Source organism: Anastrepha obliqua, chromosome 2, assembly GCF_027943255.1.
Source record: "Anastrepha obliqua isolate idAnaObli1 chromosome 2, idAnaObli1_1.0, whole genome shotgun sequence".
Lineage (NCBI taxonomy): Eukaryota > Metazoa > Arthropoda > Insecta > Diptera > Tephritidae > Anastrepha > Anastrepha obliqua.
The window spans coordinates 35,028,433-35,043,761 of record NC_072893.1 but is presented as its reverse complement, the minus strand read 5'-3'; the positions used below and the strand labels follow the sequence as shown (position 1 = coordinate 35,043,761).

At 33.9% G+C, this 15,329-nt stretch overlaps 1 protein-coding gene across 1 annotated transcript in view; it reads left to right on the top strand.

Annotated features, from left to right (window-relative positions):
• LOC129238079 (potassium voltage-gated channel protein Shaker) overlaps positions 1-8,255 on the top strand; it is a 124,360-nt gene extending 116,105 nt beyond the window's left edge. Inside the window, exons 13-15 of the mRNA XM_054873118.1 lie at positions 3,162-3,352; positions 3,524-3,784; positions 7,001-8,255. Coding sequence (XP_054729093.1) covers positions 3,162-3,352; positions 3,524-3,777 — 445 coding nt within the window. The 3' untranslated portion in view covers positions 3,778-3,784; positions 7,001-8,255. The remainder of the gene's footprint in view (positions 1-3,161; positions 3,353-3,523; positions 3,785-7,000) is intronic.
• Positions 8,256-15,329: the final 7,074 nt, after the last annotated feature.

Genomic DNA, 15,329 nt, shown 5'->3' with positions numbered 1-15,329 from the left:
TCTTGAATTTGACTATAAAAATAATGACTCCAAACGGCCTTTACGTAAATTGTGTGTCGTATGTGGAAAAGCTTAAGTCATGATCAGCTTTATAAGCTCAATACTTTTGCCAATTCATTAGCCGCTTTCATTAGCATGCACTCTGTGCATTAAACACCAAAATGATAGAAAACGTTTTTTTCTAATAACGGTCGCCCCTCGGCAAGCAATGGCAAACCTTCAAGTGTATTTCTGCCATGAAAAAAGTTCTCATAAAAAACATTTGCGTTCGGACTCGGCTTAAAACTGTAGGTACACTATAAATAGGAGAAAGAGCTCGGCCAAATACTAAAAGAGGATGCAAACGCAAATTATTTATTTATTTTATTTTAAGAGCTCAAATTATTAATAGCGTAAAATAACTTTGCATTTTGAACAAAGCACACATAATTTTTCTGTTTTGAAACAGACTAAAAATTTTCCTTAGCAAAAGCTCGGCATTTATGGCATGGAGTGCCAATTTCGAAAAAATCTAAAAATTTGTCTAAATGAATATTTCTTTTTTTAATTACTTCTAAATTCATTTAGACTGCGTGAAGGTATAAATCATAAATTAGAAAACGATGCGTGCACCTGATAAGCCTTGTCAAGGCTTGAAGGCTATGTCATTACTCTCAAAATCAGAGAGAAAACTCAAAGTAACACCGCACAAAATCCACGTAAAACTCCAAGCTTTTAAAATTATATCAGCCACTCTCTAAAGCTCTAGGCAAGCGATTTGTTAAACTCAAAAGTACTGGAAAATCCCCAATAAAACTGTGCTAATCAAAAACAAAAAAACTGTATTTGTCCCTTTATGGTTAACGCATTCTGTTGCGCAAAAAGCTCAGCATTTTAAATTCACATTAAAATTTCGTTTGCCTGCTGCAGCTTAAAACTTAACCACAATTTTGTGCTACTATTAGCACCGCAAAAGCTCACGCCATGAGATAAGCCGAGTTATGTTACGGACGTTTAAAGCTAAGAATCCTACCCAATACTTTGCTTTAATTTCAACTTCATCATTTAAGATTATTTGAAATTGAATGTTAACAGAATGAAGGTGCTTCTTCGACCCTATATTTTTGAATTTTATGATATTATGCTCTTAGCCGGAGAAACGCTTAAAAGTTTGATTGAAAATTGCTAGCAATTCACCGAAAAGAAATTTCTGTTCACTGCACATTCTCATGTATATCGAAAGCTCCTCTTCAACTCATTAAGTGAAAGCTTTGCTTGGGTACGAAGCAAGTTTCAACTATAAAGCTTGAAAGTAGTTTGTCGATGAAAGCTTTCAACTACCTTTTGTATATAAATTATAAACAAAGGGCCATGGTAGAGTAAAAAAATGGTATTAAGCTGTAGGAAATAGTGTATATCGTATCTTGATTGCGTATTGAAATAAATTATTTGTTCTTTATACGATCTTGAATAATGTAAAAAAAATTTAGTTTAATAAGTATTTTAGTTATATTGTTTAGTATAAGTAAAATGTTTGACGGATTTCATGAGAATGTAAAATGTAAATACGTAAATGTGTGAATGTGGTAAGTAAAATCATATATTTTTTTTTGTTTGTTTGTTGTGTGGAAAAATTTCGCAATTGTACAATTTTTCAAAACTTGCAAACTAAAAATTATTTTCATTCTAAATACTACTTCTTGATGTGTGTCTGTGTATGGTTATTGTCTTCACAACGATTACATGCCCATTGAACGTATTTCTTGTTTTTGTTTTACTTTTAATTTACTTTAGAATTTATTTCTTTTAAGACATTTTGTATGTAAATCACAATTTAAACTATTTCAGTGTTTTTTTTTTTTTTGTAATACTCTCGTTTTATTAAATTTGTTTTTTTATAAAAATACTTGGTTACATTTTATTTCTAAGTAAACATGCATGTCAGTCAAGTTGATTCAGAATTTGTGTGTACTTTTCTTAATAATTTTTTCGGATATTTCGAATTTTTTTCAAACGTTTTACCTAAGAGAGTTGTGCACGTTTATTGCGATTTCTATTTGCACTAATAAAATATAAAACAAAAAACAGAAATCTAATATTAACTAGTGACAAAAAACACTAACATCAGCCGCTGAGATGACCAACAAGCGCTGCACTAAATTTCCAAAACTTTAAATAAACGTAAACGTAATTGAATGTAAGTTTGAACTTTTACATACTTATTCTCTCAGAACTGTTTACACTTTCAGTAGTCATACATAAATACCTATCAACATCGGCTTAATACATAAAAGGAAACAAAGCTAAATTACTCAACAAACACATTAGAAACAGTTATAATTCACCACTAACCGACCACCCCTAGGCGAAAACGCCTATAGAATACCCGTCACCAAAATTGTTGAATTCCTATACTCCTACATTTGAATTATTGCTGAAATCTACATCTCTCGCGCTCTACCACCTGCCACTCATACAAGCACAAACTATTAGACACTCCTCATTTACTCATCAAGTTTGTTCATTATCGCTGGTGTTATTTTCGTTGAAAAATGTAGTCGAATCGCTCTCTATCTCCCTCTCTCTCGCTCTCTCCCTCAAATTTTCATACCACTCTCAGTCTGAAACATTTCCAATTTCCGCTCAAGCGCCCACCTACATACGTACATTAATGTATTTACTTGTCGTACTCATTTATCATTCACATACTAAAATTTCATTCCTGTGCCCATACCGTTGCTCATTGATATCCTCATCTGCTTCACTCTATAACTTTCTCATTTATTCACCCATTTCATAACTTTCTCAATCCAATAAAGTTTTAGTTCTATTACACTCGTAAGTCTAAAAGTCTGTAGTCTCACTTGCTCACTAGCGTAAAATTCATTTTGCTTTAAAAGTTACTCTTCTAAGTTACGAAAATCGGTGTCTAAAACTTTTCTCTCGATTTAGCGTATTATTCTATGCCAAGCCTCTTTCTCTTACTAGCTATAAGTAAATTTGAGTTTTCTAATATAAATTTTGCTCTTTTAAACTCTTCCAAACCACAATCAAATAAATTATAAAAAATGAAAAATAAAACCCAAAAAATATATAAACTTTACCAAATAAAATAATATTGGCTGTCGTTACAAAAACGAAAAAAAATGTCCCATCTCACCATCTCCGAATCAATGCAACAGTCCCGTCGGGTTCTGGGGAAAAATCGTCGGTTCGCTGTGTGTGATCGCTGGTGTATTGACCATCGCACTGCCCGTCCCTGTAATCGTCAGCAACTTCAACTACTTCTATCATCGTGAAACGGATCAGGAGGAGATGCAGAGTCAAAATTTCAATCACGTCACAAGTTGTTCATATTTACCTGGTGCATTGGGTGAGTGCGAAGCCATGTAGATCTTTTAGGGTAAACATTTTACTATTCACCATAAGCAGCTTTTCTATACCACCTTTCCTACATTTATATTCTAGTTGCTAACTTATCATTTTTACTAGCATGTCATTATATATTTCTAATATATTTCACCATTCTTTGTTTGGTTTGCAGGCCAGCATATGAAGAAATCCTCTATGTCCGAATCATCGTCTGATATAATGGATTTAGATGATGGCATCGATGCTACACCGGGCTTGACTGATCATCCTGGCCGACATTTAGCTCCATTTTTGCGAGCACAGCAATCATTTGAAAAGCAACAATTACAGCTGCAACAACAACAGAATGGCTTGCGTGGCCAATCGAATACACTGCAACTGCGTCACAATAGTGCCATGGCGGTCAGCATTGAAACTGACGTCTGACTACTGGGTAAGTGGCAAACATCTTGTGAATACTAAAAAAAGGTTTGTGCACAAAAATGTTGGCTTAAAAGAGTTCTTAATTAAAACATATTGCAACTGCAATGTTTTGTATGGGGAGGAAGCTGCAGTTCATTAGAAATGCCTAGTAGCGTACTGCCGACATGTTTTAGTGTGCCTCATCAACGTCCCTCCTTTTCAGCACCAGAATGCATTAACGAACTGGACGAACAGGACTAAAAATAATGCAATTAAAACCCCATTATATTATATTAGTGGGAGCGGAAAGTAATGCCGCTTTTTACAGTAAATTCGAGTAAATAATTCTTTCTATTTCTTACAAGTTTTTCGTTTTAGTCAATGATGTTATCACCCTCGTTGGTAGTCCAATTGTTCAAAATAAAGGTCTGCATCAACAGTTTCTTTAATTTTCAGCACTTCAAAATAGACGATTCCACGAATACCCCACCAAACGTATAAAAGCGCATTTTTCGGATATAAACCTGGCTGGTAAAATGGCTGCTAAGATTCGTGCGGTTCATTCGGAGAGAGCCACTACCTTTTGCGTTTTGGATTATCCTGCAGGAACCATTCATTTTTCATCTGCAGATCCAGCGGCTACGCTGGCTGGGTCATGTCGTCCGAATGGATACGAACGCTCCGGCTCTGAAAGTATTCGATGCGATACCAGCTGGTGGTAACAGGGGAATAGGAAGGCCTTCTTTGCGTTGGAAAGATCAGGTGGAGAAGGACTTGGCTTCACTTGGTGTATCCAACTGGCGCCGGTTAGCAGGATTAAGAAACAACTGGCGAGGTTTGTTAAACTGGGCCAAAATCTCGTAAGCGGTTATCGCGCCAATTAAGAAGAAAAAGAAGATCAAGCAATCAAAACACGGTTCTGTATTGCACCGTTGAAGCAATAAGTTGCATGTCGTGGATCGGTTGGCTCTATTTTCTACAGGCAGATTATGCGGAACCCAAACATCTGCTCTTTGTATTTAACAGTTCATCGATTGTCTGACACGGATTTGCATCCATTTCAGCTCTTAATGCGTCGTTGTCTAAAGTGGTCGGCCTTCCTGATCGATGCGAGTCGGAAAGATCGGAACTACCGGGTCTGAACTTACAAAACCACCTTTGTGGCATTTACGACAAACGACGGCTAAGACACTTGGGTAAACATCGCAAAGCCTTTTGACAGCAACTGTTGCATTAGAAAAAAATGTGTAGAAAATTATTTTGGTGCTCTTTGGACACCTAAACGACTCATACGATCATGATCTTCACAGTATCCGAGCTGAGGACCTACATCTTATTTAATGTATGGACTTGAATGACCTGAAAAATCGCCAATGGGATACCATTGGCTTAGCCACAGGGATATAAATGAGTGTTACAAACACAAAAACTAAACCAACTGGTCTTTTAGGGCTCTCTTTGGATGCATGACGCTCTTTATGACATGTCACCTTATCATGTCATGCAAACTAAGTTTATCTTTTTCCCTCTTCTGAACAGCCCGAGAAGTCAGTTAAAAATTGGTATATTTTTTTTGTACTCCCTTTTTTGAACCCTGAAGTTAGATGAATTAGTTAAAGCCAAATCATTTATAATGGTAATCCTCCTCTCTAAAATGAAATTAATAATTTTATAGATGACATTTTGATCTATAAGCTATTTTGTATCTGAAATACTGTAACTTTAACTTTAAAACACAGACTCCTTGTTAGAATTTTCTCAAAATTCTTAAAAAAAGCGGTATTTGCTTGGACTTTTGATTCCTTATTAGTCGTTGTTCTTGTTGTTGTAGCTGCATAAACATTCCTCATCCATATACTGAGAATGCTGCTGAAGTGACAGCCCTTGGCCGTATATAATATAAACCCGTGTCGCTCCGGTTACATAGAACCGACTGTCGTAGGAACGCCTTATTAGTTGTCTTAGCAACTCCTTCCAATGAGTTTTTTTATACGCTTCGAATAAATTTTTGTTTAACTCCACAAAAGGTTTCACATCAAGTATTGGAATAACTCATATCTTATTAGAGTGGAACATGTAAAGCTCGCTACCAATACATGACGTCTCTCCTTCATTTAGGCACAAACTAGCGATATATCGAAATATTTGCCTTAATAATTTACCCGAGTATTTTACCTGCCGATAGTTCAGGCAAAGCTTTCGCGCCTCGATTAAGTTAAGAGGCGTAAAATACAGGATTTTCTACCACAGGCACTCAAAAATTTCCGTTTAGACTGCTGAGTACATACCCACCCTACTTAAAGAAACCTTCTCCACCCTCATCCTCTCAAGAGAGAGTTTGACGCGGTGCAATATACAGAAATAAACATATTCACGGATGGTTCGAAGCTAGACGGAAGAGTTGATGAAAAAACCTTCTGCGTGCACTGCTCCATTAAGTTTAAATTTAAGCGGTGATTTCAAAGCGGTTAGCCGCAGCCTATGGTCTGCTCTTGGATATGAGAGTCTCGAGGGCATGCAGTAAGATTCAACATAAATTCGGGTCCCTTCAATTGTAGCTCTTTGCTACTACTGCTCCACGGTTGGAGGAGCTTTCTTGCTTCAATATTAGCTGCTTACGGAATTTTCTTATTAGCAAGCAAAGTTTCTTTACCCATAACTCTTAATGGTCTGGATTCGAAAATGTCCCGAAAAGTCTTCCCTTTAGTAAACATTTCCTGTTTTAATGTTGCCCAATGGGAAGCTTTCTGGAACCTAACTTTCAACTGCCCAACATTTCATGTACACGTTGTTTCGACTCAAAACTCACTTTTTGTGCATTTTGTCGGTTATGTTCCAAGAGCTCTTTCATTGTTTTCCCATTTAAAATAGGTAAATTGATTGGCGCCATATTATTTGACTCAGCATTTCAGCGAGGCGGATTACTTACCCTGCCTTCTCCGCGTTGTACTGTGAATAGAAAACTTGGCAGAAAAATGACAGTGACTTCATTAGTACAAAGTGGCGCAAAATTAATCATCCAAAAAAATTCATAATTTTTGTAAATGTACGTACAGACAACCAATGGAGCGCGTAAAAGTCAACATAAAGATTTTCATCCCTTTTTTTATTTTGTAAAAAAGTTGTTCAAAAACGAAATTGGGTAATTAATTTTGGGCCACCTTGTATAATATTATACTATATGTCATATGCGATTTACGTAGTTACATATTTTTCAGTAATAACTAAATTTATAACAAATTTCTAGTAAAACACTTGGAAAACGGCCTCAATTGGCAACGTGAAATGCAGCGTTGGATGCCAGAAACGTCATCGAAAGCGGTGTAATCCGCTTCAGTGCAAAATGAAGATTCAAAGCAGTTGATGAGAAAGCAAATGTCGAAACAGTATAAACTGAGAACCAAAAAATCAAAAACAAAATGTAAAACAAAACAAACAAATATTAGTTAAACTTATTGTTAGCAATGAAAATACAGAAAGCGAATAATTTTTTTAGAACACATTTAGAGAATATCATATTTAGCTACAGAAAATTAAACTAAAAATGCAAACAAACAAACAAACAAAACCAAAAAATGTAAAACAAGTAAAACATGCAACAACAACAAACAATTAAAAGGGAAAAATTGTAAATTATTTTATTTCTTTTATAATTTTTTTCCTTTTTGGTATTAGCGGCGATAAAGAAGTACACAAATAAAAACAAAAGCTAACAAACCAAATACATCGAGACAAACTCATTAAAGGAAAGAAACTAAATATTTTTTAATTAGTGAATTTTATTAGTGTATTTATTGAAAACAACCTGACGTCAGTAGCAACAAAATAGAAGAGCACATTCAAACACATAAACCAAAGGTGTGAAAGTGTGTAAGACATCTTTTGTTCGCATAAGACATTAATTATACACCTGGTACACGCACACAGGCACCAAAATCAAAAACGCTTAAGTCAATGTTGCTTGTTTTGTTATAAAAGCAGATTTTTTCGTTACAATTTCGAGTAATTCATAAGTAATTTTTTTTTCCTTCTTCACTCCACTCGGGAGCATAAGGCCTCGACAAGACTCAGTATTGTGTTGGTTTCGTTAATCTATTTTGTTTTCTGGCAGGGTAGGTGACTAGCCTGCCGCTACCAGGTAATTACAAATTCCGAAAATAGCGCTGTTGGCAATTAATCCCGGAAATTTCGGGGCTCCAATTTTTTCAAATCAGACTTTTTCGTTACAATTTCGAGTAATTCTTAAGTAACTGCAAATCCCGAAAATTCCGCTGTTGTTGGCAATTAATCCCAGAAATTTCGGGATTTGAAAAAAATCGGATACTATTTATCTCCATATAATATAAAATGGACTTACCTCACTTTCAAAGAAAACGATTTTTTCAAATTCTGAATTAATTACTTATGAATAACATAAAATAATAACGGAAAATGTTGCTCTTGTAGCAAAAAACGAAACTTTGACTTGAACGTTTTTGTTTCCCTTTTCTTTTTTAATAAAGAACCAGCGCATAAATACATACATACATATATACATATGTATTTACATATGTAAAAAGTTACATTGTCTTACTTGATTTTTTATTTTATAATATGCTTTAAAGCTTATTCTGCTTAAATTCTATGAGATTAAAAAACTATGAATTTCTTTCAACCACAAAATACATTTTTTTTACTTTCTGAGTTTTTTTTTTTTTGTTAGAGTATTTCTCGACATACCTTAAATTACTTCAACAGATATGTGCACGCTCGAGTATTACTAAAAGCGTAGAAATTTAACTATTGTGTCTTGTTTTGTTACTGCTCTAATAATTTTTATTTCAAATAAAAAAGGAAATTTAAAACTTATTTATTTATTTTTTATTTTACGCTAGAGGAGGTTATTACACAATATTGTTGCAATTTTTTCGAATTAAGTTGTTGCAAACTAATGAATATCTAAATACCGGAACTAGTCCGGAATGTCATAACGAGATCCCGAGAATCCCAGGATCACAAGTATAGTAAAAATCAACATACCTAACAGACACGCAAGAACATTCATGAAACAAATAAAATTGAAGCAGATATCATTTTTTGGAATGCAGTCAAGCAAGCAGAAATGTGGCTGTACAAATGAAAATTCTTAGATTGGAGCTTTAAGTTAATGTAGAATGAAAATGCTGAGAACTAACAGAAGTTCTAGAATGTCAAAAATACATACACATATACATAAATACTAGTACAAGCTATGGGCAGCGACTTATGTGAGCGAATTCGAAAATAAAATACTTAACCTGGTTGGTACCCACTTGATGGCCAGCCTCGTTATGGTGGAGCCCGTAATTTTGCGCATCTTTGCAACTATAGTATGATCCACTACGACGAGATTTCATTTAGGGACGGATATTAGATATAAAATCGTCAATAATGCCAGCCGCCGTAGCCGGTTTGTCCTTAGTTCGTGGGTATAAAATATTAAACGATTAAAAAAGAGTTTTTCCTACGAACTCACAAACAAAAACAAACCTCTAAATGTATTTCGGCAACCACCGCAATCGAATTAGTTGGTGCGTTACTACCATTTGGAAGTACCCGAGTTCGAAACTTCGTACATAAAACATCAAATGATAGAAAAGTTGTTTCTAACAGTGGTCCCTCTTCGACAGGCTACGGCAAACTTCTGAGTATATTTCTGCCACGAAAAAGCTCTGCATAGAAAAACCCGTTTGCAATTTAAAGTCGACCTAAAACTGTAGGTCCATCCATTTGTAGAACGGCATCAAGACGCACATCACAAATAGAAGGAGGAGCTCAGCAAAGGACTCAAGTGCCAATTATGTATGTATATAAAAGTGTAACAAATTTATGCGATGTAGAAGCTGCTCATAAAGCCGTATCCATGAAATACCAAGTCAATTGGTTTAAACCGTTTTTAAGAACATACAAGTCATACTAGCAGCGACGACAGAGGAAGAGGAAGACCTTTTTTGCCATAGAGAGATGGACTTCACTTAGTGGGTCCAATTGGCGCCGTTTAGCACGAGGAAGAAGCAACTGGCGTACTTTTTAAGGTGGTTAACTAGCGAACTTTGTTGAGGTGGCGAATTAAGAAGAATAATTAAAAAAGCTCAAAACACGCGCAAAGTCATACAAGCTTTTTTTATGGAGGTGGCAAAAAGCGTTGAAAGCCGAAAAGAGTGAGACTTACCTTTCGACTCACCCACTAAAAACCCACACCAACCGAATTTCCCTCCCGCGGGCAACCGTTAAGTATTACTTGACGGGAGGGAAGTCATATAAGCTGTTGCCTACTGTATGTATTTATATATCTACTGGTATGTATTATCTAAGCATAGACCCAGACTAAGTGTAATTATCTAATTTTGAGGTCGCTAATCTAATAAATAGGAAATTCTTTGCAATTAATATGTGGCCTATAGTCAACATTTTTAGTTCATATTCAGCAATAAATTGAAACTTCGCACAAATTATAATATTCCTAACTTTTTTTTCAATTTCATACAATTTTTTAAGATCCATTACACTAAAATCATTATCAAATTTGAGATCCGCTTCAATTTATTCGTAGAGTTTTTCCATAGATTTCAAGTCAAACCTTATGTGATATTCTGCTAACGTCATACACACATACAAACATACATAAATCAACAGCTAAATCTAAGTAAGAATTCACCCTACTATGCCTACAGGCGGTTATCGACACACACACATACACACAGCCATACATAAGTACGATAAATTAATCAATAAAACTGCCGTTACGTTTAAAAAGTAATACAAAATATGAAACACAAAGCAACAAAAAAGTGCTCGTACTCGTACACACACAAAGAAAAAACAACAACAAAATATTTAACTACAAAACTATTAAAGTAAAAAAAACCAAAATACGGATACAAGAACACAAAAATTAACTTTTCTTCCTCTTTTTGTTATTGTAAATACATGACAAGAAATTAACTGCAAAACAAACGTAATAGTCAACTGCAACAAACGCTAAGAAAAAATACAAAGATAAAAAAAACGAAAACTAAGAAATATTTATTAGAGACAGCCAACTTGTAAATTATGAAAACTATTACAATTCTAGCTATACATACATACATACATACATACCTACATATAAAATATATATATTTTTTATTTAAATTTTTAATTTTGAGTTTAACGTATTTTTTGTTTTGATTTTTTTTTTGTATATTTTTTTTTGTTTTCATTTTTTGTTTTTTTTTTTTAACTTTAAATAACTTCTTTAATGCTTAACTTTTTACGCAAGAAATATAGAATCTTCCAGAAAAAAAAATTAGTTAGCATTCGTAGGAATTTATGGTATATCTAAAATTATATGCAATACTTGAAAGTCTTATGTCATTCTTCCTTCTCTATAGACTATAAATGGGTTAAAATATTTATCACTTACATTCATACATTCATCCAGTACATATTTTCGCCAAAGAAGGCGACTTCGAGGGTCCACTGTTTCACAAAAACTTAAAATATACTTAGCTTTGCAAACTTTTAACTTTTAATGCAAAATTTGTTCAAAAGGGATGGATGAATTGTAGCCTATCTTCTTGGGCAAACTATCATTAAATTTTTAGTTTAAGGGGACCCTGTAGTCTAGAATTATATTTATCATAATATCATAAAATCAACAAATTACACAATTTTCTCTTCAATATTTCAAAAGTATGCTAGGTAGGTAGGTTAGATGGCAAGAAAACCCCAGGTACACTTCACTGTGAAAAGATTTAGGGAAGAGAAAAACCGTCTACAGCCATCCAGTGCTGTTGATGTAGTGGAGAAGAGAAAAGGGATCTAGGCTGAAAATTTTTTCTTCAAGTCATCCCCAAAGGGCACGCTAAGGAATCTCAAGCGCCTAGCCGCCAGAGCCGGACATTTGTAGAGAAAGTGTTCCGCAGTCTCTTTCTCTACAGGATCCCCACAGCTTCTGCAATAGAGGTTGTACGGAATTTCAAGCTTCTCCGCATGAGTACCGATCACCCAGTGACCAGTGAACACCGCAATGAGTTTGGAAATTGAATGGCGGGTGACTCCTAATACCTTAAGCGTTCTGTTTCTATCGTATTGAGGCCAAAGTGTTTTCGAAATAGCACACGATGAGACAGACCTCCATCTGTCTTGCGCTTTTTTTAGAAAGAAATTGTGTAGTTTCCCTTTAACAACGGTCAAGGGGACACCGATATCTGAGAAGGGGACAGCTGAAATCGGTTCTGTCGAATCCTTCCTGGCAAGCTTATCGGCAATTTCATTTCCCTCTATATTCCTGTGCCCAGGAACCCAGATAAGGGAAATGTTTCCTGCACATTCGAGACGTTTGAGTTTCTCCTTACAGGAGTTCACCAGAAGAGAGCTGCAATACGGCGACGAGAGGGCCTTGATTGCAGCTTGACTACCGGAAAAAATTTTAATGTCTCCCAATAGCGATCCCGAAGCATTTTGCATGCTTGCAGGATGGCGAAGACCTCTGCTTGAAAAACGCTGCTTGTTTCCGGCAATTTAAAGGAGACCGAAATGCTGGCGGAAGTAAGTGCAGGATAACGTCCAAAAGTATAATCTTGCGCGAATTTAGGCTATGTTTTCGTAATGATATTGAAAGTAACTTAGGTTCTACAATCTTTTCAGCGGATATTGAGTTCACTGTTGGTCTGCACGTAAATTCCTATTTTTGAAAAGTTGTCATATTTTAGATTTAAGCTTCAAATTCATTTATATCCAAACCATTTTTCTCTGCATAACAGCAGAAAAAGAAAAAGCTATTAATCTGCATCATCACCGTGATTCAATAATAAAAGGTTTGCTCAGTAAGCAGCTTTCTCATTCTCCTCCCTTAGCAAGACACTGGTTTGTCGGTCGGACGTGAGAGGTAACATCAGTTTTGTTCATCTGCAGCCTCTCTCAGCCTGTCAAGCTCGCTTGTGAGTTAGAGTAACCCGTTTGCTAACCGTTGCTTTGAAGGCTGCAGAAGGGAGTAGCAGAGCGGGCTCCGGCCGAAGGAAGTTGGTCTCAGAGTCCATTCTAGCTAAAGTGTCAGAGATCTCGTTACCCGCGATTTCCACGTGTCCCCCGGGACCCCATGTTAGCATTATACTATTATTCCTTGTCTTACTTTTTTTTAATTTATATAAAACATTTTACGATTATTATTTTTCGGTTTTGTCGCTGCAGAACTCACTTTGCTCACAGTTCCAAATAGGTCTTCAATTACATTTGTATGTAAAATATTTTATTTGAATTACGAAAGCTGTAGTCAAAGTAAAAAAAATGTGTGTATGTAAATTTGTAAAAAAAGCAAACGGTGAAATAATTTAGATCACAGCAAATTTTCAAAAAACTATTCATTTAAAATCTTTTGCAAATATTCGTATGTAAATTTTATTGCAAACTGTAGCCAAGATAATAAATAATTTGTGTACCTACATATGAAAATAAAAAACTAAATATTTCAATCAAAACTAATTTACTGTAAATTATTTTATTGAAATTATTTAATATAAATTATTAATTTAAACTATTTATTTCTTTTAAATTATTTCAAAGCGTTTTTATGTAAATTTGATTTGCTTATTGTCACATAAATATTTGTGTGTATTTGTAAATATTCACTGTAAAATACAAACGTATCGAAAATGGACAAATATAGTGAGAAATAAAAACGAAATATGGAGTGTGAATAAGTTGGAAAGTTAAACCAATAAAATTTTGATGTTATCTAAAAGCTTTGAATACCGTCCACGCAAAACAAAACTTAAAACAAAAGTTACAAAAACCAACAAACGAAAGCAAGTAATGAAAATGCACGTTTTTCTCGTTTCATCTAAAAAGTTTAGCAAATGCTTGGAAAAAAATAATGAGATGAAGTTAATTTTCGTTTTACCAAGCCACCAAAATTTTGGAAATGAATATAAGTTAGACGATTTTGAGTACGTTTTTTTACTACGTAATCGCTTTAATTATGATTCAGTTCTTAAATTCGATTATATAAAACAAAAATTATTGTAAGGAAACTAAAATTACGCCAAAAACGCCATTCGATTCATGAATTTAATTAATTAGAAAAAAAACATATCGATATAGAATTTTCTTATAATTTTTCAGTTTATTTATGAAATAAAACATTAATAAATAAAATATGAAAAAAATAATTAATTATGAAATTAATGAATCAATGAATTAATTATTCAAATTCTTATAAATTCTAGAGATCAAATTAAATGGAAGCGTGAGTTAAAATTGAATCAATTAAAAATGGCTTTTTTATTCAAAATATCCTAAGTAACAACAAAGATCAATGGAGGAGTGTAAGCAAATTCAATTATAAACAACTAAATATATATACATATGGAATAATAAATATATATAAATATCATGTATAGAAGCGAAATATTGGCGAGCGCGCAAAAAAAAGATAAACAGATAAGTAAAAGTCATAAATAAAAATAATAAAATTAATAATAATAAAAAATAAATAATCTTTGTTAAAAATCTTGCCAAACTAAACTAAAACTAAAATAATTATAAATATTAAACGACTTTAAAAAGGTAAAAATAATTATAGCAAATAATGCGCAACACAAGCATAGAGACAATTTCAAATTTTATTTACCTTCGGAGAAAAAAAAATATCAAACTCAACCAAAATAAATTAAAACCAAAACAAAAAAAAAACAATACAAGAAACACATGATTAAGTAATTCATAAAAAGCGTAAGAAAAATTGCAATTATTTTATAAATACTAAAAGTAAAACGCATTTCTACTTCTACTGAGCTTTGCTTCATTTCGTCAAATGAAAAATACAAAATGTGAAAATGTCAAAATACAACTTAGAAATACGGCTTATATGGAAATCTAACGCTTCTGTCATGCCCTGTAGAAAAGTTCGTTAACGAGTATCAAAAATAAGCCAACCTTACAGTCCTTACAGAATTTCACAACCAAGTTCCTCTCAGTCGATATCTTGTAAAATGCCTAGGACATTATTTTAAAAATTTAATTTAAATATTTAAAATTATAAATTAATTGATTTTCTTAGCAAAGTATTTATTTATTTCTATTCTTAAGAATCGTAAAGTTCCCATAAAAATTTGATTTAATCGAAACATTGCCATAAAATTATACATTTCAGTTTGTACATTAAATGTAATGTTGAATAACTTTCAGTACGTCATTTCCTCCCGAAAAAAAAGATGTTGTGCGAATTGTTGACATGATCCTGTAAGTAATAAAACAAATCAGTGTGCAGTATGTTGGGGGAAAAGTCCTCAGCTGAAACATTTACTTAGACTTTAAATTTACCTAGGCTTGGCGGCGGTCATAGCCGAATGGGTTCGTGCACGACTACCATTCGGAATTCACAGAGAGAACGTCGGTTCGAATCTCGGTGAAAACACCAAAATTAAGTAAAACATGTTTCTAATAGCGGTCGCCCCTCGGCAGGCAATTGAAAACTCCCGAGTTTATTTCTGCCATGAAAAAAGCTCTTCATAAAAATATCTGCCGTTCGGAGTTGGCTTGAAACTATAGGTCCCTCCATTTGTTGAACAACATCA